Source organism: Drosophila hydei, unplaced genomic scaffold (assembly GCF_003285905.1).
Source record: "Drosophila hydei strain 15085-1641.00,03,60 unplaced genomic scaffold, DhydRS2 tig00000232-arrow-arrow-pilon, whole genome shotgun sequence".
NCBI lineage: Eukaryota > Metazoa > Arthropoda > Insecta > Diptera > Drosophilidae > Drosophila > Drosophila hydei.
Genome location: NW_022045690.1, coordinates 1,626,915 through 1,654,832, shown reverse-complemented (window position 1 = coordinate 1,654,832; position 27,918 = coordinate 1,626,915). Strand labels below are relative to the sequence as shown.

Here is a 27,918-nt window from a genome sequence, read left to right as displayed (position 1 = left end):
ACAAACCCAAAGCCAAAACCAAAGCATATTTGAAAGCCATATGATTTTCACTGATAAGATAAGGTGCGCTTGGTAGCTGATATGAAGACTATGTTGCCGATGATATATAGTCCAGTTACTATATATAAATATATATACATATACGTATATAAACATAACCACAACAATTGGAAATACCTTTGTGGTTTTTTTTATACTGTTTGGTGAATGAGAAATGCCCGCCAAAGCAATAACCACTGAAACGACCTTCAGTGGAAAAGGCTTAATAAAGTTCCAATTGTTGAATTGTGATGTAATTGCTTACATAAGACACCCCCGCCTTTGCTCGCCTTTAAATTGTGAACTTAATTAAATTGAATTATAAAGCATAGACACACATGAATCTAATCAGTAGGAATTCGGTTAGTTATTGATTGAATTCGATTCAAATAGCAAAAGCAAAACAAAAAGCCAAAAAATCTACATGTCAAATATTTAACATAATGTTAAAGATACTGGCGTTGACAAGGAAAATTGTCTTTTGATGAATATAGCAAAAGTGCATGTTAAGTATTTAACATGAAGTTTACTTTGATGCATGACATACAGGTTACCATTGAGTAAATAGCTTGGCATTCAAGTCTATTAAGATTTTTGATTATAATTACTGAAATAACAAAGTCGAAAAGTAGCACAACTGCTTGTCAGATATTTGACAGGTGATTTAACTACCGTATAAATAGTATGTAAGCTCCCGCTTGGCTAGCTGAGCTGAGCTGAGCTTACTCAACAATTTGATCCAATTTGAAGTTGATCTGCGAATTAGTCACAGCACGTAGCAGGCAGACAGACAGACAGTTGACCTGTTGACCCGGCTTACGTCAAAGGTTAATAAGCAATTTGAATGTTGCGGCAAACGCACGTGAGCGCAGCCAGCTTTGCATTCGAGCTGCAATTACTTACAACTGTCTGCCTCTATCAGTCAGTCAGTCTGGCTCTCTGTCTGTGTGCCTTAATGAACTCATCTACACCCAGCTGCTAATCAATTGAACTCGTTTTTCACGCGTGTGCGTGTGTAGGTGTCTCTATGTGTGTGTGTGTGTGTGTGTGTGTGTGTGTGTGTGTGTGTGTGTGTGTGTGTGTGTGTGTGTGTGTATTGTCATGTTTGTCTCTAAATGTTGCAATTTTCACATGTTCAAAAAATTGTAATTCGTTTATGTAACTTGTAACTTGGCATTCCATTGATGTAGCTGTAAATGCGCATCTTGTGCTGTCGGCGTTCCATACAAAAACGTTGAAACGCACAAAAGTTTCTATAGATTGATTTTTGGGTGGGGCATTCGTTAGTTTACAGAGATACTTACCTGTCGAGTGGGATATTGGATGAGGTGTGTGTGGTGGATCGGATTCCGGTTCCGCTATGTGAATATTAAATTATATTTCAATGCTTCCAATATTGTCTTATATATACACACACATGTATATAAATATATATATATATATATATATATATATATATAATATATATTTATATTAATATTAATACAGTTAACGCTATAAAACTAATTGTACCTGCTATTAACGTGTAGCTCAAGTTCATGCTGCAATTAGTTTATCTATATATATATATATATATTTATACATATTAAAGACGTTACATTTCTGTTGCTCAAGTTTAGGTTGAGCCCATTGAAAATGGGAATTTTTTTATTGATGTGTTTGTGAAAATGTATGAAAGGAGCTGTGGCAGACCCCATAAACTATATTTATTTTCGATCAAGTCAATGAGCCATATCGATCAACTTAAAGTCTTGAAATATTAGATCTATAGGCCTCTATGCCATACACAGTTCGTGCAGCAGATTTTCAATTTACTGTTTAGGTTTCTGAAACTAATACGCACATTTAAAATATTTCCCCGCACTGCCCCTCAGAATCGAGCTGGAATTTTCACGCTCTAAAGCTGAGAATGATTGTAACAGCAGCTCTACGCAGAAGTTAGGGTATCTGCTAGTCGCGCATTCCCAACTAGAGCCGACTTGTTTATCAACTCTCTTATGAATCAGTTCAGCTTTTATCTGTAAGCAAAATGAGTCTCGGCTGGGTTTTCTTAAGAATTTAATGAAAACTAACAACATTTTATTGAACCTAGTCTTAGACCTTCTCAATTAGGAATATGACCTATTTGATAGATTAACTTTTGAAGTGTTTTAAGTTAATTAATGCAACTTACTTTTTAAGCTTAAAGCAAACAGTTCGATATGCAAATGATTTATCTCACAATTTTAAGTTTTTCTCTCGGTCCAATTTGATTTTCAGCTACACAAGGCATCCTCGACGAAGGTAAGCGGCGTTTCGAAATGCACCTTTTAGTGTTTGTCATTTAAAACAATAAAAACAATAATAAAAACGTATATTAAACAACTGGTTTTATCTGTAATTGTATACGTCCTGTGTTTTGTCCACATCCGGTGCGGAAATGCATATATATATAACATAATACCATATATACTACATACTATATATATGTGTATGAATCTGTCTTATCATTTCACTTATAAGTCGTAAATGTAATTTCAATAAATCATGCATGTCAACACACACACGCAAAGCTAAAGATAAATACTTATAACAAATTAATAATCTCTCATCATTGGCTCTCATGAGTGTGCGTCCTTGCAGCAGCAATTTGTATGGCATGAATCGAATATTGATGCGATTGCTAATGCCTTCACTGGTCTCATTTCTCTGCAGGTGAACGGCGATGATAGCTGGTACTATGAGGATATCCAGCTGGAGCGTGGAAACTCTGGCTTGGGCTTCTCGATTGCCGGCGGCACGGACAATCCGCATATTGGCACCGACACATCGATCTATATCACGAAGCTGATACCTGGCGGTGCAGCAGCCGCCGATGGACGCCTGAGCATCAATGACATCATTGTCTCGGTCAATGATGTATCCGTGGTGGATGTGCCGCATGCTTCCGCCGTGGATGCTCTGAAGAAGGCCGGCAATATTGTTAAGCTGCATGTGAAACGGAAACGTGCCACCAGTGCCACAGTACCCACAGCTGATGCACAAGACAGCGTTAGCGCCACGGCGGTGTCCGCATCGGCATCGGCATCGGCTTCGGCCACGGCCGGACCAAAGGTGATCGAAATTGATTTGGTCAAGGGCGGCAAAGGTCTGGGCTTCTCAATTGCCGGCGGCATTGGCAATCAGCATATACCGGGCGACAATGGCATCTATGTGACAAAGCTTATGGATGGCGGCGCCGCCCAAGTGGACGGGCGTCTCTCAATTGGCGACAAGCTGATAGCAGTTCGCACCAATGGCGTAAGCAGCATTAAGAACTAGTTCAATTTTCCATGTTCAATCTAAACTGAATCTCTCTAAATCTCTTCCAAAACAGAGTGAAAAGAATTTGGAGAATGTCACGCATGAACTGGCTGTGGGCACGCTCAAGTCAATCACCGATAAGGCGACACTGATTGTGGGCAAAACGCAGCATTTAACCAGCAGTGTCTCGCAGTCGGGCGGCAGCTTGGGCGGCCAGCTTGGCCAGCAGTCGCAGGCGCAGCATTCGCAATCGCAAACCCAATTGGCAGCCACACGTCAGCAGCAGCAGCAGCAGCAAGTGAACTCGGAATCTGCAGGTGCGCTTAACAATGTTGGGCAGTCAGTTGTTGATTCAGTCACAGATTCAGTCATCAACAACTCCACAATTACCACAACCACTTCCAATACCAACAACATCACCACCACCACCACCATCAACACCTCCACATCCACCACCACCAACAACACCAATTTAGGCTCAAGTAATAGCCATATAGTGCAACATAATATTGCCACAGTCAACAGCAGCAGCAGCAACAACAACAACAATAATAACAACAGCAGCAGCAGCAACAACAGCAGCAGCAGCAGCAGCAACAACAACGGCAACAGCAAAAGCAACAACTACAATAACAACAGCAACTTAGTAGCAGCTAATGCTACAGTTGCTGCAACCACACAACAACCACAAGCACCCGCCTCCGCCTCCGCCTCTGCCTCTGCCTCCGCCCCAGCTTTAGCTTTTAATGCTAAGCTTGCAATGCCAATGGCTGCTGCTGGTGGCACAGAACACAGCCGTTCCCAATCACCCTTGCCAAGGCGTAAGCGAATCATATTTGAACTTCAACTAATCACAACTCTCGATATATTAACAACTCTCTCTACATTTCTAAAAGAGCCGCTAAAAAGTCCTTCTCATCTACTAGCCTACAATATATATGAACACTAATACATTATCCATATCTAAACATATATCTGTAGGTACTATATGCATGTGCATATCTAATAGATACTCATTTAGGCTGGCTAAAACCTGTACAAAAGCGAAAAGCAAAGGCAATTCCTGAATGTAGACTGGGCTCTTTACTAACTGCTAATCTATTGTTGCTATCTCTTAAGCTCTCTGACTAACACTCCTGTATATATACATATATATATATACATAATATATATCTTCGTCTAACTTAGTTGTGATTCAGTTCGATTCTCGAAGCACTCTACGGAGTGCTTGCACGGCTTTTGCTTGCGTGCTTGCTAAGCTGCTCGCTCGTGTTTCAGTGTTGTTCGTTACACAGCAAACATTTTGCAACACTGGCCCAAAACAGTGCTGTACACTCAATCTCTACAAGTCGAAACATTTGACCAAATACTGCAAATGTTTACCCAATCTAACATGGCATTCCTCTTATTTGCATGCATCAATCTATATACTTTTATATATATATATATATAAATATATCTATATATTATGTTTGATCTTTGATCTCTGTCTGTCTTATGTGCTTAGTATAAGATCATCCTTATCAACTTATTACATACATCTAAATGTGTCCTAGGCGACAAAACAAACGAACACTCAACACGATTCTTATGGGTTTTATTTATTTCGTTCTTTCTTTTCTCTGCCTGATTGTTATATGTTTTGAATTTGAGATGAAAAGCATTTGATGTCTTTCCGGCTTTAACTTAACTATTTGTAATACGTTTTATACATAATATGTTAGATTCTTTCGTCGGGAAGTGGCTTATCGATAACATATGTGTTCACGAAATATCGATAAGTCAATCGATAGTAAATTAGATCGTATTGAAAAGTAAATGTCTTAGATTTATTTATGTTCAGGTATCTCGTACTATCAACGATTAATATTTGATTTCTCTTAGCTTTTTTCCCATCCTCTTTCGTTATTCTCTTTCTATGTCTCTCTGTTGTTTGGTTTCTGGTTTCTCAACTTCTTTCTTTTATCAGCTTTTTCTTTCTATTCACACTATGCCACTCGCGAGGGGATCGATCTGATTCCCTTGTCCTGTGGCTGCTATTACAAATCTTTTAAAATATATACGTGAACTCGCGACCTCCACTAATTACCCTTACCCCTCTCTATTTCATGTCTCTATAAATGCACGTGTGTGCATTACTTTGTGTGTATGTGTGTAAACCTTACCGTTACACGCGTTGTGCATTATTATTTTTGATTGAAAAAAAAAAAAAAAAACAAAAAAACAAAAACAATACATAAATTGGAAAACAATTATATGAATATAAATTTATGAAATAAAAATAAAATATAGAGCCTGGCTCAAGATACGCATCGACAAATGTCCTGGCGGCCGTGCCACCGGGCACACCACGCGCTGTCAGCACAGAGGATATAACCAGGTGAGTGGCGCCTCGGCGATAGTGAATTTATCGCATAGAGTCAACAATTCAAATTGCCAATATGTTAACTTGACGTTTGTTTCACTCCCAACAGGGAACCACGCACCATTACCATACAAAAGGGACCGCAAGGTCTGGGCTTCAATATAGTCGGCGGCGAGGATGGACAGGGTATTTATGTATCATTCATATTGGCCGGCGGTCCGGCAGATCTTGGCTCTGAGCTGAAGCGCGGCGATCAGCTGCTCAGTGTGAACAACGTGAATTTGACGCATGCCACACATGAGGAGGCGGCACAGGCACTAAAAGTGAGTTGCAGCTAACAACAATTAACTGCATTAAATATTTATGTACTTAACTCTTTTGCTTAACTGACAGACATCTGGCGGCGTTGTCACTCTGGTTGCACAATATCGTCCGGAGGACTACAATCGCTTTGAGGCACGCATTCAGGAGCTGAAACAACAGGCGGCGCTTAGCGCCGGCGGCTCCGGCACCCTGCTGCGCACCACACAGAAGCGTTCGCTATATGTGCGCGCCCTGTTCGACTATGATCCAAATCGCGATGATGGCCTGCCGTCACGCGGCCTGCCCTTCAAGCACGGCGACATCCTGCACGTGACCAACGCCTCCGACGACGAGTGGTGGCAGGCACGACGTGTGCTCGGCGACAATGAGGACGAACAAATTGGTATTGTGCCATCCAAGCGGCGCTGGGAGCGTAAAATGCGTGCACGTGATCGCAGCGTCAAGTTCCAAGGACATGCGGCAGCTAACAATAATCTAGATAAGGTATAAACAACGAGCGATGCACAACATTGTCCAATTGCAACGAAGTGAAGAGGAAATTTATATAGTAGCCAGTTCGATTTAGCCATGAAGTTAGCCATTTCTATTTAGGCTTTCACATTGCAAAAGTCAACAAATACTGCAGTTGGCTCTGTTAGTTTGTTTAAAAAAAAAAAAACTAGATTCTTAATGAGTTGAGCTGAGTATATATAATGTATTATATAGAGTAAATTCATTTGGAAGACTTATGTGCATAGGACTTAGAAGCGCAGCAAACACAACAGATCTATAAGCTAAAGTTAGAACACCAATTGTATAAAGAACTCTGTCGAGCTTTACTAGAGTTCAGCATACGCTTCGAGGCTTAATGACTTTTGTTGTTATTATTATTGTATTGTTAACTATAATGAATGTAACTACTCCACTGAGTGACATTCTCTCTCTGTCTGTTATTACAGCAATCAACTTTGGATCGCAAAAAGAAGAATTTTACGTTCTCACGCAAGTTCCCTTTCATGAAGAGTCGCGATGAGAAGAACGAAGATGGCAGCGATCAAGAGCGTAAGTAGCATAGCTCCAGGGCGTGGCATACAACCAAACAAAATATCTATCGCAAACGAGATTAACGCGTTAATCCAGCATTACTACAACAACTACTAACAACAACTACAATTACAACTACAACAACATCAACAACAACAATAACAACGACAGCTATAGCATCGACAACAAACTGTTTGAAAAAATCTTGAGCAACAGAGCAACAATTTATTTAGTTAATAATTTGTTAAATGCTCTCTCACTTCCGCTGCTTCGGCCTCGCTCTCGCTCTCTCTCTCTGTCTCTCTATCTATATATCGTTGTGTGCTTCTGTCTCTGTCACACTTTGTTAAGTGCTTTTCGTGCGGCATCTAAGTGTGTGTGTCTTCGGGTTGTCTAATTGTCTAATTACAATAAGTGTGTGTACATCTGTCTCTATCTCTCTCTCTCTCTCTCTCTATCTATCTCTCTCGCTCTCCGTCACTCTCTGTCTCTGTGGCCGTGTGTGCCACCTGCCATTGCTGCTGGAGCATTTTTAAGTTTATATGCTGTATTGTTATACAATTAAAGTTAATGTTTTTCTTTTCGAATATGTTAATTTAGTTTGTAAGCGGAAACGTTGTCTTTTTCTTTTGTCTATCTGTGTCTATTCACATAAGTGTATGTATGTTTCATACTTGTTGTTTTTTGCTTATGTTCAATAAACAATTTATGAATTATGAAATTTAACTGTACTACAAATTGCGTACACACTCACACACAGACACACGCACACACACAGTCCGCTTCAAGCAGCACTCGATCCATTTTTCATCTTTTTAATTTGATCATATTTTCATTCGGCCTGCAGACGAATATATATAATGTATCTATGTATGTTTTTAATATGTTTTTTATGCGTTCGTCTTGTTGAATTTGTGACAATTATTTCATGCATTTTACATTTTATTTTTGTTTATTTTCATATTTGATTGTGTTGTTCCATACACACATACACTTGCGATGGTTCCCTGCGATTCCTTCATTTACAACAACAACAACAACAACTACTACAACTACAACTACAACAACAATAAACACACACGCAACACACAAACATGATCACTGTGATCACATGGACATCTATAACCAATTGTTTCTTGTGTTTTCTCTGTGTGTGTGCGCGTGTGTGTGTGTGAACTATCTGAATATTTGACTCTATGTATACTATAGCGAACGGATTTGTAAACAGCAACAGTGAAATCGATGTTAACAATGTTAATAATAATCAAGCGAATGAGCCCCAGCGTAAGTCTCCCACCCCCGCCCCCCTCTTTCTCTCTCTCTCTCTTTCACCTTCTCTCGCCCGCTCTGTCTCTGTGTGTGTGTTACACACACAAATATATGTGTTTACTTGTTACTTGTTACATATATATCTACATTTTGTGGGTTATCCATCTCAGTTGTTATGTGTGTACATCAGCATATTTACATACATGCATACATATTTATAATATAAGTAATGTACAACCTTTGGCATATGTTTATGTATGTTAATCTTCTACTTCTTACATTGGTTATGATTAAGCATAAGTTTTGCACACGGTTTATGTTTTAGACGGGGTACTTATACCTGTGTCCCAGGAAGTGGGTCTCTCATACACACACACACATACATCCATACATCCATACACCTGTATACGAAAACAGCAAATGTAATTTGAGCTCTACTAACAAAACGCACATACCTTATAGACCTATCTACAATTATATTAAGAGCTAGTCTGAATGTAACCAAATATTTGATTATGTAATCCCAACGTGCTTCAGCGTTCGCCACAGCAACAGCAACAACAACAGCAATAATTCATATCTATGCTCATTACATTAATAAATCTTTATACATCAACGATTAGAACATGTGTATGTATGTGCTGCACTACATACATACGTACATACATCACTTGTACTGCGTGTTCTGGAATAGCTGTTTAACGCTTAACCTGTATTACCTATAGACGCAACAACTGCTGCTCCACAAGCAAAAAGAAACAGGAAATAATACTACATCATCATACTACATCATCATCATTATCAACATCAACTCAATTCGTGCTCTCTCTCTCTCTCTCTCTCTCTCTCGCTCTCTCTTTGTCTGTCTCTTTCTCTACCCTGCCTACATTTCCAAGACACGCAAACTTGTGTCGAAAAAGAATTGAAATCGAAACTATTTATACATCTTTCATTATTACATACATAAAACTATGAAACTATTTACTACTACTCTTACATAATTATCTATATTTTTACTGCTATTCTGTTTTAAACTGACCAAAACGTATATCTTTTTCGATTCTCTTTTGTTTTTCTCTTCATTTTCCAGCTTTTATGCTTTGCTACACACAAGACGATGCCAACGCTGAAGGAGGTATGTACTTGACTATAAACTTGATGCTTAACTAGAAGCAATTACATATAGACAAACACACACACATAAACACACACAACAATTAACACTCAGACACACACACATACTTATCTATATATATATATATTTATGTATATATATATACACTTACAAACTAATTTGATGTTTCATTCAAAGTCATACATCACAACAGTAAACACATATGCATAACTGTATTATTTGTGTATTTACATACATACATACATAAACGATTACATCAAATACACTAACCAACACGTAATGCATACGAAACTCACTCATTTAAAGCATTTGCCGCATCTTTAGCAACTAAATATATAACCATCACATACATACATATATAAATACATCAATACATACTTACATACATACATACACATATTATTTGATTAGATAAGAATAACCAAGTACATTAGTTAATAAATTTTAATTTTCTGTTTGTGTATTTTGATTTGATCATAATTTTATTTTCAATTTTTACAATAACTCTAAGTCCTCTCTTACATAGACCTATGTGCATACATACATCTGGTACATAAATACATTTATACATACATACATATATATAAATATTTCAATACAGATTGAAACACTTTAAAACTTACAGATTGTACAATAATTTACAAAGTTTTGTGCCATAAATATGAAAGAAACTCGATTTGAAATGGCTCAAAAGTCTATCAATTTATCTATCTATATATCTATATATATGTGTATATATATATAGATATATATAATTATCAAGAAAGAACAAGAAACGTTTCTCGAAAGCCAAGTCAGAAAAGGGCTTAAGCAATACTCTATCTCTCTCTCTCTCTCTCTCTTCCTCTGGCTCTGGCTCTGACTCTTTTTCAAATTTCTCTTTTCTCTCGAGATTCGTAAACGTTCGACATGCCTAAGTGCAATTTCTATAACCCATACGAGGTACAATACTATATCAAATACACGCACATACACATGCATCTCCGGCATATGTAAATAATTGATATTTAATTTTGTTTACTCTTCTTCTAACTGTGTACAATACGATGTACTTATATTGTGCATATATACATATATATATATATATGTATATATAACAACTATGCATATATTGTGTATCTATATTAAGCGAAGCGATTCGTATATAAGTTTCGAGACGAACCTACCAAATATCTTAACTAAAGTTAATCGAAATCGAATTCTCTTTTTTTATGTCTTGCATATTTCTATTATTTTGATATGATGTTTCACTTATTGAGGATCGTTGGCCGATGTTCTACGTGCTTACACACACATAAATATATAAATATATATACATATATTTATATGTATATATGTATATATGTGCATGTAGCATATCGGCTAAGCCATATAATATGTTTAATCCAACTAAAATGTTTCTTATGTCTTAATGTTTATTGTTTTTCTCCTATTTTCGAACTCCAATTGAATATGTTGTATACAATAACTGATAAACATTTACATTATATGCTATAAACTACTTGATTCGGGAGTGAATTCAGTTCGCTCCGGATCTATGTTATATATCTTTTAGATCATCATTTCAGATACATATTTCTCCTGGTCTATGAACCAATCAATTTCTGATTTCAGATTCGCAGTTTTTGGTTCTATCTAGAAACACACACACACTCACACACATACATACACATATACGTGTATATAAATATATATTTGTACATAGTTACATTACTGTGCGTGTGTGTGTGTGTGTATGTATTTGTCACTAGTCGTTGTGTCAATTTAAGTTAACTAATAAGTAAGCTTATACTTATTTGGTACTTATATTTACACCTATCTACACACACACACACACCCACACACACACGCACACACACTCTGCAGAACTCGTAATTCTTCATTTAGACATTCTTATTCCGTTTTCCCCTTTTTCTACGTCTTTTTAACTAATTTACATTTTATCCCAAAGAAGAAGAGAATAAATTGAACACGATATCAAATCGTACAATTAAATCAACCTGACTTGAGGTCTTTTTCGATCTTTTGATATATTTGAATCATATTCCCGAACACTCACATTCAGCATTTCCCTTTTTTGGTTTCCTGCAATTCGATTAGCTCAGTTTAGAAAATACATCAGCACGCATATATATATATATATAAATATATATATATATATATGTATATATATATATGTGTGTGTGTCTATTATGTCTGAAAGAAAAACATAACTAGATAGAACTCAATTGGCCTCGGTACTCCGAGAAATTTATACCTTTGTAGACATTAAGTGTACTCTTGCCATATGCAACTCATACAGAGTCTATCTACTACGATATATAACTATCTCCATATAACCCAAAGGGAAATAGCAAAAGTTTTACCAAAAGAATTTCATTCGAATTATGATGGGCATATAAACTAGGTGATATAGTGATCCCTTCAGTCCGATTTCGATATATATTCCAAACAGATAGACATATACTATACATATATATACATGTGCATCTATATATACATATATATTATGCAGATCTTCTATGTATGACAATGGTATAAAGAACGAAATGAAAAAAAAAACATTTACTGGTTGCTTTTTAGGTTTATAAATATTTTTGGTTTCTTCTCACCAAATTCTAGACATGCACACACGCACAACGAACACACACACACACAGAACACACACACACAACAGATTCTCTTAAAGACCGTTTAAATTTTTACAGGTTAATCAAAATATATACAAATGATTAATTTTGTTTATCTTTTTCTTCTTTTTTCTTTAATTAATGATTTCCCTTTGACTTAACCTTTGTGTGTGTGAACTATTTTGAATTTTACGTTCAACAATTACAAAAACAAAAACCGAATTCTGTTTACCAAATGCTCCATCTACTTTCTGCTGCCTACTGCTATTTACGACTCTACTACCTTCCGTCATAAATACTACTATTACTATTACTACTGCTACTGTTACTACTACTACTTCTACTACAATTCCTACTGTCGCTACTTCTACTACTATTACTACTTCTACTACTATTACTACTTCTACTACTATTACTACTTCTACTACTATTACTACTTCTACTACTATTACTACTTCTACTACTATTACTACTTCTACTACTACTACTACTTCTACTGCGACTTCTACTACTGCTGCTACCACTACTTCTACTACTACTACTTCTACTACTGCTACTACTACTACTATTTATGTTAAATTATTTACGATATTGCTTTAATTTCGTTTACGTTTGAAAATTCACATATATTTTATATGTATATCTACCTCAACTTCTATTGTATTGCCACCAAACAAACAAACAAACAAACAAATGCCACCAAACAACAACAACAACAAAAACAATCCAAAAATATTGTCAATACGTTATCCAATTTGTTGTGTTTCACATAACATGAAATATTTCTTTACCATTTTTATTATATATACGAAAATTTTCTTTTAATTGAATCAAACAAACTTTTCAACCGATTGAACCTATTATTACCTATTATGAATACATCAATATATATATATATATATATTTAAATATATATAATTAAAAAAAAAACAATACATATATATTTGCTCGTTCATGTACTGCGACTACAACAACAACTACTACTATACTACTAAATTAATCAACTACTTTTCCCGAACATCACAACCAACCAACCAACCAACCGACCAATCAATCAATCAATCAAACAATATATATATGAATCAATCGTATGCAAATGCGCGCAGGCGAGATTATCTACAGAGTGGAGTTACCCGATATGGAGCAGATAACATTAATCTACTTGGAGAATAATGATGCTGACTATCGTAAGTCGAGCAACTAAGCAACAATTTTTGTAAAAGAACCAAAAACAAACCATACAAATGCAACAACAGCTATAAAGGCCTTAAAATATTACAAGTTCAATTTCAATTCATTAAAGCTTACGTTCTTTATATAAATATATATGAAACAAAAAACAAAAATTAGGTTTAAATTCAGAACAATATCCAGAATATATATATATTTACTTTTGTTCTGTACTTTTTTTTTTTAAATATATATATATTTATTTTTTATTTTCAAACTTTAGTTATCAAAGAAAACGAAACTGCAAGCAAATTTCCTACTTAAATGCCGGTTACTTGGTTAGTTTCCTATCTCTCTCTCTCTCTCTCTCTCTCGCCCTATCTATCGCACACACACACTCTCTATCTCTCTCTGACTATTTTTTTTTCTAAATCCATCACTCATGCTATTCAGCTCAAATCTTTGCAATGGATAAGAATATTTTGTGAATCTTTCATAATACTCAACGAAGGTCTCATTATAGAGTTTTCCTATAGCTAGTATTATTAGCATTTTTCTTCTAAGAACTTCATTTTTGTAGAGGAATCGTTTATTTTAGTATATTACGAATATTCCAAATTTCCATTTCCATTTCAATTTTGTTTTCTCTTCTGTTTATAGTGCTAAGTTTCAAATGATCTAAACTCGAGATTTTCAACTTTTTTCAGTTAGGTTTGAGCAAGACTCAAATATAATTTATTATTTATTAACTTTTTGTCTTATTCAAATTTCATTTTTTCATTTAAAAAATTGAATTTGAGCCTATTTTAAGTTGAACCAAAGCGCTGAAACTGTACCACGTTCTATCGATAACTGCTATCGAGCGTTCGATTAATCAGTGTGTACCCAACAATTGAATTTTTATATACGCTTCAGCTTTGTTGGTCGCGAGTGTATTTGAAGTTTGTTAAACCCCTGCTATAGTTGTAGTTTTATTCCGTAGCTTAGACACGAGTCACGATATTTACGACTTACGATTTAAGATTTACGATCTTAGAGCTTAGTTTCTTAGTTGGGTGCATTAATGCCTGTTCTCTTTTTTATTTTATTTTATTTTTTTCTATATTATATCTCTCTCTTTTTCGCTCTCTCGCCTCCTTCTTTTGTATATTTTCCTATTTCGCTTATTTTCTCTTTATTACGTTCCATTCCGTTAAGTATATTGAGTCGTTTTCTTTCCTTTCTGTTTCTTTCTTTGTATTTGCTTAGTTTCATGCTGTGCTTTATTCATTTCACAAGTTCTGTAGCGATGCAATCGTAAAGCCGAAACTATCCAACACTGATAGATGTATTGTTATTGTCATTGTCATTTATCGTAATCGCTATCGTTATCGTTATCGATATCGTTCCATTGCACGCACATTTTCACAACTTTTGATTCATTTTTGTTGCCACACAACCGGAAGTGAACGAACACCTTTCCAAAACCCACGTTTGCCCCAAAAAGAAAGAAAACTAAATCCCCACGAGAAATCGATAAGTCGATCAATAAATTAATATTAAGATAAAGAGGAGGGATGCTAACGACGAGATACGCAATTAGTTCAATAGTATAATATAATGATGTATTGAAAAATGGATGAATATTGAAAGTTTCTGAAGATATTATAAATAAAAAAGTCTTGTTTGATTTAAGAAGTGTTCTTGATTTATCTACGATTGATTACTCCAGTCTGAAACTACTCATTTCCCCGGGTTACGAAATTTAACAATTCTTGTCACATATCTTTTCTTTTTTTCTCCCCCTTTTCTTTCTATTATTTCCAAATATCGATCAGCGATTTAATTCATCCAATTGGCTTTTGCGTACTTTGTTTACAACAATAATTGGCATAATTTCTTTTAATTTACTAATTAATAGTTATATCTTAACATGAATTGCAAATGAAAACCCATGACATGCTGTTACTGAGTGAGTAAACTACAATTTCCAAACTCCAAATGTGAAAACGAACGAACGAACGAACGAATGATCGATAAACCGATTAAATCAACAAACTAAATGTAAACATATATATACATATATATAATATACAATATATATAATATATATATATTTAAAGTTAGTCAACTACTGTTTCCCTAGGCTAATTATATATGCATATATGTATGTGTATATAGCATAGTTATAGCAACTAAGTTAAGTTATAAACGAATTGCTACTAATCTCTCATATAAATCGTCATTCGTAGTACATATCACATAGATCAATTGTTGTTTGTATTGCACTAACATCTTATTATGATTATTATGATTAAGTTTTAGTTATTATTTGTGTATGAGTATTATGTGTTATGTGTATGCATTAGTCTTGTGCACTTATACCACTAACTATATATATGATAATCTCTAGCTAAATCTGAGTACTGAATGCCTCAGATTTGGGGTAATTATGTTTAGTGTATTTGTTGCTAGTCTGGACAGCACTCTTCTAACTGTAACTTTGAATATAACACAACCAACATGTATATATATATATATATATGTGTGATATATATATCTATGATTTAGTTTAATTGAAAGAACATTTATTAAGTTTTTGCTTTTTTCTCCTCTTATTTTTTTATTACAATAATTTTGAAACATTTTTGCGCCCAATTTCCTCACTCTTTAGACCTATTGTCAAGCAAATAAATATTTGGTATTTTCGTAGAATGTTTTCATACTTTTATTTTTGATTTACATATAAATTGTATCTTTGTTCTGGTTCGGTATACTAAAATCTTTGGAGACCCTAAACCTAATTAGACAAAAAAATTTAATTTTACTAATTAAAATGCTTTACAACAATCTAATCAGGACAAAAAAAAAAGAAAACAAATGAAAAAGTTTAATAATATTATTAATATAAATTTGTAATTATTTCTGCGCTATATATCTCTCTTGATATCGTCTCCTTTTTGATTATTATTTAAATTTGTATGCCTATATTCTACGCTATTCCAAATTGAAAACCTTAACCGTAAACCCAATGCGATGATGTTTAATTTCTTCTGTAAAGAGAACCAAAACTCTACTGACCTCAAACTCTCCCAATTCTAATATCCCCCGCCCGAGGACCTCTATTCCATTCATTCTGTACATTTTGTTTTTGCACGCGCACAAAACCTAATACCAATGCCTACTATGCTTACAGCTTCCGAGGAGAACGTGCTGTCCTATGAGGCCGTGCAGCGTTTGTCCATTAGCTATACGCGACCCGTTATAATACTGGGACCGCTTAAGGATCGTATCAATGACGATTTGATATCTGAATACCCGGACAAGTTCGGCTCATGTGTGCCACGTGAGTGTCTAAGATTTGAATCTGAATTTTGACTTTTGTTGTTTATATAAACTCTTTCTACATCATCAGATACCACACGGCCGAAACGCGAATATGAGGTGGATGGACGGGACTATCATTTCGTCTCGTCACGCGAACAAATGGAGCGCGATATACAGAATCATCTGTTTATCGAGGCTGGCCAATACAATGACAATCTGTATGGCACTTCGGTGGCCAGCGTCCGCGAGGTGGCCGAGCGGGGCAAACATTGCATATTGGATGTATCGGGCAATGCAATCAAGCGCCTGCAAGTGGCGCAACTCTATCCGGTTGCCGTGTTCATAAAGCCCAAGTCTGTTGACTCGGTGATGTGAGTGTCTGCAACAGATCTCATCGCATTGTGTGCTTATATAATAGAAATATTTGTGGTTATTGCAGGGAAATGAATCGTCGCATGACCGAGGAGCAGGCAAAGAAAACATATGAGCGCGCCATTAAGATGGAGCAAGAATTCGGCGAATACTTTACGGGTGTGTAACTTGTAGACTTCAATTAAAATATCAATAGAACTATTTATATACTCATATATCCGATTGCAGGCGTTGTACAAGGCGATACGATCGAGGAAATATATAGCAAAGTGAAATCAATGATTTGGTCGCAATCGGGACCAACCATTTGGGTACCATCGAAGGAATCTCTATGACCAACAGCCACAACAACATGGACACTGCCGCCTCGAGTACGTTGTCGACCTGTCTCGAGAACAACAACAACAACAGCAACAACAACAACAACATCAGCAACAGCAGCAGCAACAAATCAGCCGCAACAAAAAACGTCACATTGATGCACCAACGCAACGACCACGATGACTAAGACGACGACGATGACAACACCAACAGCAACACCAACAACAGCAGCAACAACAACAACAAGACGCAGCAGTCAGCCCAATGTTGTTCATGTTTAGAATTGTTATTGTTTTTAGATAAACAAATAACAAGAAATAACATTTGCCGGCGCCAGTTAAATGAGGGCCAAAGCAAAACGATATCAGGCAAATAAGCATTGCTCTTAGCCATGTTTGTTTGTCGTTGATTCTTGGTTCTTAGCTCTGAAAACGAAAAAGAAGAAAAAAAAACAAAATGATGAAGCGGCAGCTGTTTAGTTTAAGTTAGAACAAAATTGATAAAAAGAAGAAGAAAAACACAAACCGAAGCATATTAATCATAGGATCTACATACTATGAAGCAGTTGTAGATGATGATGATAATGATGATGACGATGAAGATGATAAGGAGAAGGAGAGTACGTTCGTTAAGCGCTAGTGTTGTTTGTTTATGTTGATGTTTATACGAGAGTTATAGCGAGTTAGTTATATTGACGCTAATATAATATATGGTATATTATTATATACACTTGCATACGTTTGATATGCATATACATATGTGGCTATATGTATATACATATATGTATAATAGGTATATGAATCATTAAGTGCGACCAGCGTCAAACATACTACATACGTTGAATGATAGCAATTGAAGTGGAATCAGTTGGCGAATACGACTATATATATATATATAGGTATATATGGGTAATTAGACGTTGACGACGACGACGATAAGTTGGTGCATTTCTTGTTAGATGTATTGTATTTTTTCCCCCCACGCGCCTTTGCCTAATGCAACACAAATCACACGATACGTTGCATATATACAAAATAGTTTATGCACACACACACACACACATTTACACTTAAACATGTATGTACACAAATACCATGTAGCCTAACTAAAGAAAAGCGTCAGCAACGAGCTATATATATATATATATATATACATATAAAATATATATATATAAATGAATATATAGAGCGGGAGAGAGGGCAATATCACTTCTTTCAATGCAAAAAGTCATTTAACTATTTAACAAACACCATATGTTAGGCAGCATTATCAAATTGTGAAAGCGATCAATACAACATATACACCCATATATAATATATATATAAATATATATATATATAAATATATATATATAAATATATATATGTATATATATATATATATATATACCGATACGGTATAATTTTACAATTGAAGATGCAACAATACCTAAATACCTGGCTGGTCTTCAACAAATATATATATACATATATATATATATATATATATATAACTTTTTTTTTATTGACAGCAAATGATTAGCAAATGTTCAACAAAGAGAGATGCAAACAAACAAACAAATTTATAATTTATAGACAACGCACATAACTGCTAATTATCAATTATATATATATATATTTTTTTCTAATTTTCTATATTTTTTTTCTAAGAAATTTAGTAAAATTCAAGTTATTCAAGTTAAATATTATGGTTTTTTTTTATGTTTCAAGTGTGTGTCGCCAACTTTCCAGAATATTTAGAAATCAAGAGAAATGTATACGTTGTGCATTTATGTACATAGCTATATGTCTATATATATATATATATATATATGTATATATATATATATATATATATGCTTATATATATGTATGTATTTATATATATGGAAAGAGGGCAACTATTTGCATATTATTATTAATACTATTATTATTATTTTTTTTACTTTCGTCTCTGTCCCTTATTTTGTAATATCAATATTTTGTAAATTATGAACACTTCGAGCGCTGCTTTGTAAACATTGAACAGTATCTATGTACGTGCAGGCAATGCATATAAAATTCGATCTTTCGTTCTTTCACATTGTACGCAGAATGCATTGTTGTATTTAATAAACCAACCTAAGCGAATTATATTAATTTAAATCTAAAAGAAAAACAAACACAAAATACAAAAGCAGTAAATGTAATAAAAATAAACTACAAAAAAAAGAAGAAAACAATTTCAGCAAAAGCGTAAAAAGTTTTTAATACATTTTCCTCATTTCAAGTGAACTAAAACAAAATGAAAAACATGAGAAAAGCGGATGTGTGAAATAGTTTAATAATAATCAAATGATGATTTTGTAAAATTGTTGAAACACACAAACACCCACACACACAGATAAAGATAATTTTTTGTGAATATATATACATATATATATATATATATATATACCCGATCAAGCCACGACTGCGAAAATGTTAATGATGTGAGAGAATGAGAAATCGAGACAGAAACTCGATATATGGCACAGATATTGACGAATCTTATGGCGAACATGGGCTGCAATTAGTATATAAGATAGCCAAACAAAGAAACCAAAAAACCAAGAAATGTTATAAGCCTTAATCAAATTGGCACTCCCCCCTAACCGATGGGCACTAGGACTAGGACTCTGTGTGTCTCTGGGATAGCCGATTCGATTAAACTTAACCTATAGTATACCCAGATATGTCTATATACATGTGTGCATGGTATATATATGCATATAGATACACTTACTTTGATTACGATTAGTGCAAGGAAGACTCCACTCTCTTTAGTGTGTACATATTGTACGGCATTTTTGTCCTTCAATCGATGTAACGTATTTACATCACTTTATTCTGCCTATCGAACAGACACCCGCCTTGCAATCTCTTTAGTGAAGTATGTTACGTCGCGCCTGCGTAAGCTAAATTAAACGGAAAGCAATCTAAAGTACATGAAACCTGATCGAAGCGAATGTATGCAAATTACAGCAAAATTTTTTGCGAAAATAATTGGCAAATTTTATGCATGTTCAAAATAGTTGATAGTCGAAATAGCGGAGTATTTAGCCTATAAGTGTGCTATACAAAATGAAGTGAATAGATTTAAACACATACTGTATGTATGTTAAGGAAGAAGAAGACGACGGTGAAGAAGAAGAAGAAGAAGAAGATGAATACGATGTTCACATACTTATGGGGTTTTAAGCCCAACATTGCGGTAAGCGTTCTTTTCTATTAGAACATTTTTAGTGTATTTCAAAGTCAAGGTAACTGTTCCAAAGCCTTAAATGCAATTAATTAAAGCATTTACGAGTATATCCAAGTTACACACACACACACATACACACACACACAAATTCATTCAGCTATATATATATCTATGTGAAATGCCCCTTTTGAAAAACAAAAAAAATTCCAAATGACAATTTTTGATGTAGCCTTAGAAAGTATATGCAAGAATTTACATAAATGAAAAGAAAACGAAAAGAAAAGAAAACAGAAATTTATTAAATACAATTAATAATACCAAAAAAAAACACACACATTAAGTACATATACATATACATGTACATATTATATATATATGTATTAGTGCTAATACTGAAAGGCATTTAACGATCCATTGTTCAAAAAAAGAAAGAAAAGAAAAGATTTATCGTAAATTTTGTCAGCGTATACTTAATAATTATTGTGGAAGCATTTCATCAAAATGGTGCCTTTATCAGTTATTGTTGTCGGTATTAAACAAAAGAAAGTAAAACCCAAAAAGAAACAAAACAAAAAAATAACAGAAAATACAAAGCTAAAAGAATGAATTACATAAATTTATATAGTTAAGTATTATTATTAATCCATATTGCAGCACGAGCTATTTATAGTAAATGAAAATGAAATTCAAATGAAAATCTGCAGTTGCGGGCTGTGATTTCTGCTCGAACACACACGCACACACACACACACACAGACACACACGTATTTATAAATGCATACATAGATACTTATTAAATGTCAGCCTAAACAGTTCGGTTCAAATCTATTGCAAGTCGTGCGACTGCAGTTGAAGCCATGCCCCAATTCGTGTCCCCAAACTCACACTAACATAATTAGCAATTTATTTAAAGCTACTGACATATATACATACACATACACATATGTCAATATCAAGAATTTATAGCTATATTTATATATATATATAATTGCTATCATCAAGACATTTGTTGTTATTGTTACAGTTTTCACTTAAGACATAAAAAACAAGCAAACAAAATAGCATAAAGTGTATTCAAGTTCAACTTATTCGATTGCCTTTTCAATTTGAATTACATGTTCCCAGTTAGCGAATAAGTACACACGCACACACACACACACACATGTAAATTGCAATGCTGACACATTGTAACTGTAATGAATCGTTACACAAGCAGCTGAAAGCTGATCAAACCCAAATTCCAATTGACAATCCAATTGGAATCCAATCTGAGGGCGAAGACAACCGAGCTGTGCTAACTGTTATTATTATTGCTTTTCCTTAAAATTTTATTTAGATTTAGGTATGCGATAGCTATTTTACCAATTTATTAGAAAAGTCCTTCGAATTGGTTTCCTCAATGCTAACGTTCTTATAAGCCACAGCTTTGTTATATATAGTTAACTCCAATTCTTATACGATTTTCCTCTGCGGTTGCTGAAACAGTTGCAACAATGAATATATATATATATATATATATATAGTATGTGTACAGAGGCATTCAAGTGCTGTACGGATTAACGAATACAGTCTAACAATTCGCGGTCGTGGCACAAATACAAATGCACTTATGTACATGCCCATACACACACATACACACATAGACACACACACACACACATTTACACATTCACGTTTGTATTTATAAATATATACATAGATATTCATATACGTGTGTATGCATGTTACAGTTAATATTGAAGAAAAATCCACACCCACACCCACAGCCACACCCACTCACACCCACACACACACACACAAATTAGTTGTATAACAAATAATTCAATTTGTGAATTCTACATGATGTATTATTTAAAAGTTCATCAAAACGATGCAACATTCGTAATAAACAAGAAATTCAATACGTAAGCAATGTCTCTATCTAAACGGACTCCAATTGGATAATCCATTGAGCAACGTTTGGTTCCAATTGGAAAGTACCTTGCGCTGGGCAAATGTATTTTAATATAGATTTTAGCTAGGCCCAATCGAATATTGAAGTAGTGCGTGCATTGATATGATCTAATTAGTCTAATTGGAGTGTGGAGTCGGAGTGGGAGGGGGTGGCTGTGTCATTTGATATGCTGACAGCTAGCCTAGCTGGCCCTGCGCAGATAAATATCGAATTGGACGAGCGTAATGAAATAGGAGAAGGCTGTCACGGAAATTAGATAAATGAGGCGACGATCCAGATGCACCAGGCCGCAGAGCATCGGCTGTCGAGAGTGCATCAGCAGCAGCGAGAACTGTTCCAGCTGCAAGATAATTGACAATTTGTTAGCTAACTCACAGCCAATTGGATTCGGCTTAGTTTAGTTGGATCACCTCTTGGTTCAGGCTCGGCGGCTGCAGCGCCGGAGATTCGCTGAACTGGCGAATTGTGAGGGCCAGACGCGTCCGTTCCACTTTGATATACTCGCTAACCAGCGACACCAGATACGTGTCCAGATAGAAGCCCAGCGCATAGACGCCGCTCACCACGACCGGAAAGGAGGCGATGGCGCGCGAGCTCGTGGCCAACAGATTGAAGATGGTAAACAGGTTGGTCAGATTGTTGATCAGCGTGGTCAGCATCAGGCCCAGCAGCTGCAGCTGATGCATGCGAAAGCTGTCCACGTACAGAGCGTGTATGGCGGCGAAACGTTCGCGCAGCACGCCAATCCGGTCGCACAGCCGACTGCAACAGAGCATCAGCATGCCACGGCGCAGCGGATGAGGATGAGCATAGAGGTCCAATCGCCTCAATTGTCCCAGCTCGGCGCGCAGCTGAACGTGCAGCAGGCGAAAGTACATCAGGACACTGCTGTTCATATAGTAGAAGTAGTCAGCCATGTTCTCCGTATAGTTCCACAGGACGAACGAGTAGATGGCGAACTGTATGCGCAGCCGACTGCTGCCATTGGAATCTGTGTCGATGCCGGCAACTGCCAGTATGCCGCACACCTGGACAACCATCATGATGTTAATCAGCCCAAACTTGAGGTACATGAACAGCTCGAAGCTGCGCTTGGGCCGACTGGGGCCACGGCAGCTGGCGGCAAAGGCCGCCTGCAGGTGGGCGCGCTGCAACGAGCAGTGCTGATTGATGGCCTCGAAGTGGAACGTGTTCGCCATGTAGGTGACAATTACCGTGGCGTACTTGATGAGCGTGTTGGCAAAGCCCACGTACAGCACCAGCTGCATGCGGCGGTCATCTGTGGCCGTCAGTTCGCGGTAATTGTAGCCGAAGTAGCCGGGCAGGACGACAATCAGCAGGAGGCTAAGCACGTGGCTATAAGCGATGAGCAGCGACTTTAGCGGTGCCCGCATCGGTCGCTGCGGCACGTAGTCTATGATCACCTGTCCGTAGATGTTCGCATAGATGTGCCCATATCTGTAGAACTTCAACTCGTGCCGCTCCCAGAAACTTTGCGCCTCGCACATGCCGCACGCTCAGCCAGTCGCAGCCACACTGAACGCGAGGGCAACTCATTTGTGTCTGTGGCACAGCGTTGGGCGCGTGTGTGGCACATGTCGCCAATACAGTTAGCAGTTGAACCAACGACAGATGCTTATCTTAAATGTGAACACGGCCAATACTCGAACTTATCGATTTGATATCTCTTTTATTTTACGATATTCATCCAAGCGAACGAACTGTGCTCTGTGTCTAATAAGTGTCTAATTAATTCATAGTCATATCTCATATGAGTTTCAGTTGTTGTGCAAGTGCGTGCAAATAGCAGAAGCAGGCGTGCCAGAGGCCATGTTCTTGAACAGGATGACGAGCTGCGCTGAGCTAACCAGATCCATATGTCTGCTTGTCCGGACAGATGGACCGTCTATTTGTCTGTCCGTCTGTATGTCTCTTGCCTGTCTGACTGCCTAGCGTTCTGTCCATCTGTCTGTCCTTCTCCCTCTTTGTTCATATCTCCGTCTCTTTGTCTGTCCGACCGTCCCTCCGTCCTTCCTTCCTTTCGTCCGCTCGTCTGCCCGTCTGTCTATCATCTATCCGTCTGTCCTGTGCCCATATATCTGATCTTCTGTTTGTTTGTTTGTTTTTATATCTGTCTGTTCGCCCTTCAGCCCGTCCGTCCGTCTCTGCTTCAGTCCGTTCGTCCTCCCATCCGTCCGTTCGTCTGTCAGTCCGTCCGAACTTCCGGTTATCTGTGTGTCCGTTCGTCAGTCTGTTTAACCATTTATCTGTCCTTGTATCTGTTTGTTCTTATATCCGTCCGACTATCTGTCCACCCATCTTTCCATACGTCCTTTCGTCCGTCTTTCCGAACTTCCGGCCGTCAGTCCGTCTGTCCATCCGTCAGTCCTTCCGTCTTGCCTTCCTTTCGCCTGTTTCTTCCTTCTTTCCTTCTATCTGTAGCTATGCGTAGCTCACTCCATTTGCCCGTGTTCAATATTTGAAGTTGCTCAAAGCTAAGCTCTGATGAATATTTATTCTATAATAAAGGGGCCTAGGAGCCTGCCTAGGACTGAAAGGATTTGGCCAGCGCAATAATGGAACCAGATGTCTGCAGTATCTGAAAGCGTAAAGAATCATGATGACAGCTGCATCTAGAGCGGAAGGAGGTACGCACTGCGGTAAAGGTGACCAGGGAGGGCGAGAAGAACGGCACGTCCATTGTGAGAGCGCGCTGCGAGCGCATGATGAACAGATGTATGTAGAGGCGATGCTTGGGCGAGCACTGATACCAGGGACAGGTGCCCATGACGCTGGCCAGGTGAACGCTCTGCAAGTAGAAGAAGATACAAAATGACAAGCAAAGCCGCTAGGCCAATACCAATTGACTAAGCACTAACACTCTCGGTGACCAGAGTGCCGCCGTAGCAGTAGATGAGCAGCTGGCTGAGGGCGGCCACAGTGTAGCCCACGTAGAGCAAGATGGCCAGGCCGCCGTCGCCGACGGTCAGCAGATCGAAGATGCTGAAGCCGATCACCAAGCTGGCTGAGACGAAGTGGGCCAACGTGATGATCGCATAGCGTTGCCTGAAGAAGTGCGTCAGCTCGAAGATCTCATTCTGGCGCTTGATCAGCTTCACAAAACCCGACTCGAAGACTGCGCCACTGAAGCCGTTTATCTGCAACAGATCTAAAGGACGATGACTGAGAGCGCGCAAGGATGCTGCCTTCACTTACATCTGTAGGGTCGAAAGAGCGTGCGAATGTCCGACTGCAGGAAATTTAAGAGCGTGGCGATGTTCACGCAGAACTCAAAGTAGAAGGCGTCACAGCCCCCGAACATGAAGATGGTCACGTAACCCGTGTAGGCAATGAACACGTAGGTGAGCGGAAAGTACGGAGCATTGAAGAGCCAACTGGGCATGCTGCAAGATAGAGCTCAGGAGTGTCTCAGCTGATCTGTGACCGTGGCCAACTCACGTCATGTTGAAGGGCGTGCTCCAGATAATTTCATCGGCGCGTCCCTTCAGGTGGAGCAGCAGGACAATCAGCAGCGGCTTCAGATTGTACATGGTGCAGGTGAAGAAGCCAGCGGAGAGAGCCCAAAAGTTGAAGCGACATGTCATTAGGAAATGATGTTGCATCACCTGCTCCTTAGCCGGGCCCTGGCCGCCGACGGGGAACAGCATCGCGCGCTGCTTGTTCAGCACGTAGAGCAGGTCCTTACGATAGCGCAGCATGAAGAACATTTTCAGCAGGGTGACCGCCGAGGTGCCGGCCGGACAGAATGTCTCCAAGGCGAGTGTTATCTCGCCCAGGCGCGCAAACCGAAAGCCGGCATGCAGCTCGGTGGCCACGCCAATGGCCAGCACCACAAAGTTGACGAATGCCCGCCGATGCAGCTGCTCGGGCCAGTAGCCCATGATGTGCAAGCACAGGCGCGGCACGGCGTAGAAGTACACGGCCAGCGGCTGATTGCCGTTCAGGAATCGGAAGCGAAGACCAACAGCCATGTCTGCAGTGTGTCTGCTGTCTGGGCCAGGGCTTTGCCTTTTATAGACCCATTGGCCACTTGGCCAATTGCTAATTGGTCTGTTTTTCAAGCAATTAGATAACTTTGGCGCTCAACTTTCAACGTCCAACTTTTGGCACAGCGATAGATAATGTGTCCCAGCCGGCGCTGTCCAATCAGTCCAACTTAAATATTCCTCCATAACTCATCCATATATTTAGTCTATTCATAGAGCAATTGGTCTAAGCCAGGTGCCATTGACTGGGGCAAATTATATGGCTCCCCTTTTAGTACGCACTTCATTTCATGCTAATGTAAACTTGGCTTTTTTGGAATTAGAAGCCAAAGGCATTGCCATGCACTTACCTTAAACTTAACTGGGCAATTACGAGTTTTCCCTAACTATCTAAAATCTTGGTCTTACTCAAGAGTTTTACTTTGAGGACATTCATAAATAAATAAATATTTTTATAAGCAGAACTGCACGCTTTCCACTCATTTTCCACGCTCTTAGGTGAATTAATACTTTGCATTAAAATTACAAACAGGTGAAAATCTAATTCAATAGTTCTTAAGGCTTTATATTTGAGCAAACAAAATTTATGTGAGGCATACTTTAAGGCATTTCACACCAACAAAGTTAGTCATAGAAGAAAAACTTGGACTGTGTAACCTGTATATAAGAGTGAGAGAGAGAGAGTGAGAGGAAGACATTTAAGGCTACCTTCCAAAACAATTTTAATCTGAGTTTATTAGCAAATCACAGCTTACAACTTTTTTTTTGTTTTTTTTTTTTTAACTGACTTTTCTTGATTCTTTTATCCCGCTTTTAGGGTGCCCGAACGAGTCGGAGGTGCCAGATTCTCAGTGAGCCAATTGATGCGCTACCTGAACTCGACGTGCTTAATCCTATTGGCTGTTTCAAGCATTCAACGTTGTCCTCTCCGTCGCAGTCTTCGTCTTCAGATCGACTTTCTGAACATCGATGGGCATCGAATGTGACTCATCATCATATTCTTCCAGGTGTTATTCGAGCACGAAATGTGCGACAATCCAAATAGCAGCAACGCAGAGAAAAAGTTACGTAAACAATGAACTAGAAAATTGGCCAGCTACAGCTTTGATGGGCTCGACTTTTGCTTTCGCTGGATTGTTCAGAATTATTGCAGTATTTTTGCAAATTGAATCAACGCTAATTGGCTGCTCAGAAATTGTTCTATTTTGCAGTTATTACTAAATCGCAGCTAGCTGGGGAGCTGGCTTTGGCACTGGCACTGAAACTAGCACCTGACCGCAACGCTTGCAGCAGCAGCAGCAGCAGCAGCAACAACAACACTGTGAACACTCACACGCAATCCAATTAGAACAAATTGAGGCAAGCCGTGGAGTCAATTGAGTACGTCGCATGATGGTGACTGGCATTGTTTCAAGTGGAGGACTGTCAACTGATGCTGCTGCTGCTGCTGCTGCTGCAACACCAGCAGCACATCACGAGATCAAGCCTTCTTTTCTATGTTTTATATATCTATATAGACT

At 37.6% G+C, this 27,918-nt stretch overlaps 3 protein-coding genes across 24 annotated transcripts in view; 1 reads left to right on the top strand and 2 right to left on the bottom strand.

The window, feature by feature from the left end:
* LOC111601812 (disks large 1 tumor suppressor protein) overlaps positions 1 to 17,760 on the top strand; it is a 38,328-nt gene extending 20,568 nt beyond the window's left edge. For 11 of the 22 annotated variants that reach the window (XM_030223497.1, XM_030223494.1, XM_030223495.1 and 8 more), the window contains 13 exons: positions 2,299 to 2,322; positions 2,734 to 3,318; positions 3,395 to 3,638; positions 5,614 to 5,701; positions 5,796 to 6,009; positions 6,080 to 6,493; positions 6,949 to 7,051; positions 9,393 to 9,437; positions 13,174 to 13,254; positions 16,413 to 16,562; positions 16,632 to 16,914; positions 16,983 to 17,074; positions 17,144 to 17,760. In XM_030223497.1, the coding sequence (XP_030079357.1) occupies positions 2,299 to 2,322; positions 2,734 to 3,318; positions 3,395 to 3,638; positions 5,614 to 5,701; positions 5,796 to 6,009; positions 6,080 to 6,493; positions 6,949 to 7,051; positions 9,393 to 9,437; positions 13,174 to 13,254; positions 16,413 to 16,562; positions 16,632 to 16,914; positions 16,983 to 17,074; positions 17,144 to 17,250 (2,430 nt within the window). In that variant the 3' untranslated portion in view covers positions 17,251 to 17,760. Of the gene's footprint in view, positions 1 to 2,298; positions 2,323 to 2,733; positions 3,319 to 3,394; positions 4,143 to 5,613; positions 5,702 to 5,795; positions 6,010 to 6,079; positions 6,494 to 6,948; positions 7,052 to 8,242; positions 8,318 to 9,392; positions 9,438 to 13,173; positions 13,338 to 16,412; positions 16,563 to 16,631; positions 16,915 to 16,982; positions 17,075 to 17,143 lie in introns of those variants that run through there. The other 11 variants (XM_023318631.2, XM_023318627.2, XM_023318619.2 and 8 more) reach the window with 7 other exon arrangements.
* Positions 17,761 to 22,529: 4,769 nt separating this feature from the next.
* On the bottom strand, positions 22,530 to 23,899 carry LOC111601843 (gustatory receptor 10a). The gene is made up of 2 exons (XM_023318677.2): positions 22,802 to 23,899; positions 22,530 to 22,731 (listed from the first exon to the last, which is right to left on the bottom strand). The coding sequence occupies exons 1-2, from the start codon at positions 23,897 to 23,899 to the stop codon at positions 22,573 to 22,575; spliced, it is 1,257 nt and encodes a 418-aa protein (XP_023174445.1). The 3' UTR covers positions 22,530 to 22,572.
* Positions 23,900 to 24,936: 1,037 nt separating this feature from the next.
* On the bottom strand, positions 24,937 to 26,383 carry LOC111601844 (odorant receptor 10a). The gene is made up of 5 exons (XM_023318678.2): positions 25,851 to 26,383; positions 25,608 to 25,795; positions 25,271 to 25,560; positions 25,048 to 25,200; positions 24,937 to 24,990 (listed from the first exon to the last, which is right to left on the bottom strand). Exons 1-5 carry the CDS (start codon positions 26,381 to 26,383, stop codon positions 24,937 to 24,939), a joined length of 1,218 nt encoding a protein of 405 aa, XP_023174446.2.
* Between the last annotated feature and the right edge of the window lie 1,535 nt (positions 26,384 to 27,918).

Bases quoted from the DNA above. Each gene is read 5' to 3' on its own strand.
- LOC111601843 (XM_023318677.2), bottom strand. From the start codon at position 23,899: ATGTGCGAGGCGCAAAGTTTCTGGGAGCGGCACGAGTTGAAGTTCTAC. The intron at 22,732-22,801 runs GTGATCCAACTA...ATTATCTTGCAG, and splicing joins CGCCGAGCCTGAACCAAGAG to CTGGAACAGTTCTCGCTGCT.
- LOC111601844 (XM_023318678.2), bottom strand. From the start codon at position 26,383: ATGGCTGTTGGTCTTCGCTTCCGATTCCTGAACGGCAATCAGCCGCTG. The intron at 25,796-25,850 runs GTGAGTTGGCCA...TCTATCTTGCAG, and splicing joins AGCACGCCCTTCAACATGAC to CATGCCCAGTTGGCTCTTCA. The intron at 25,561-25,607 runs GTAAGTGAAGGC...ATCGTCCTTTAG, and splicing joins GCTCTTTCGACCCTACAGAT to ATCTGTTGCAGATAAACGGC.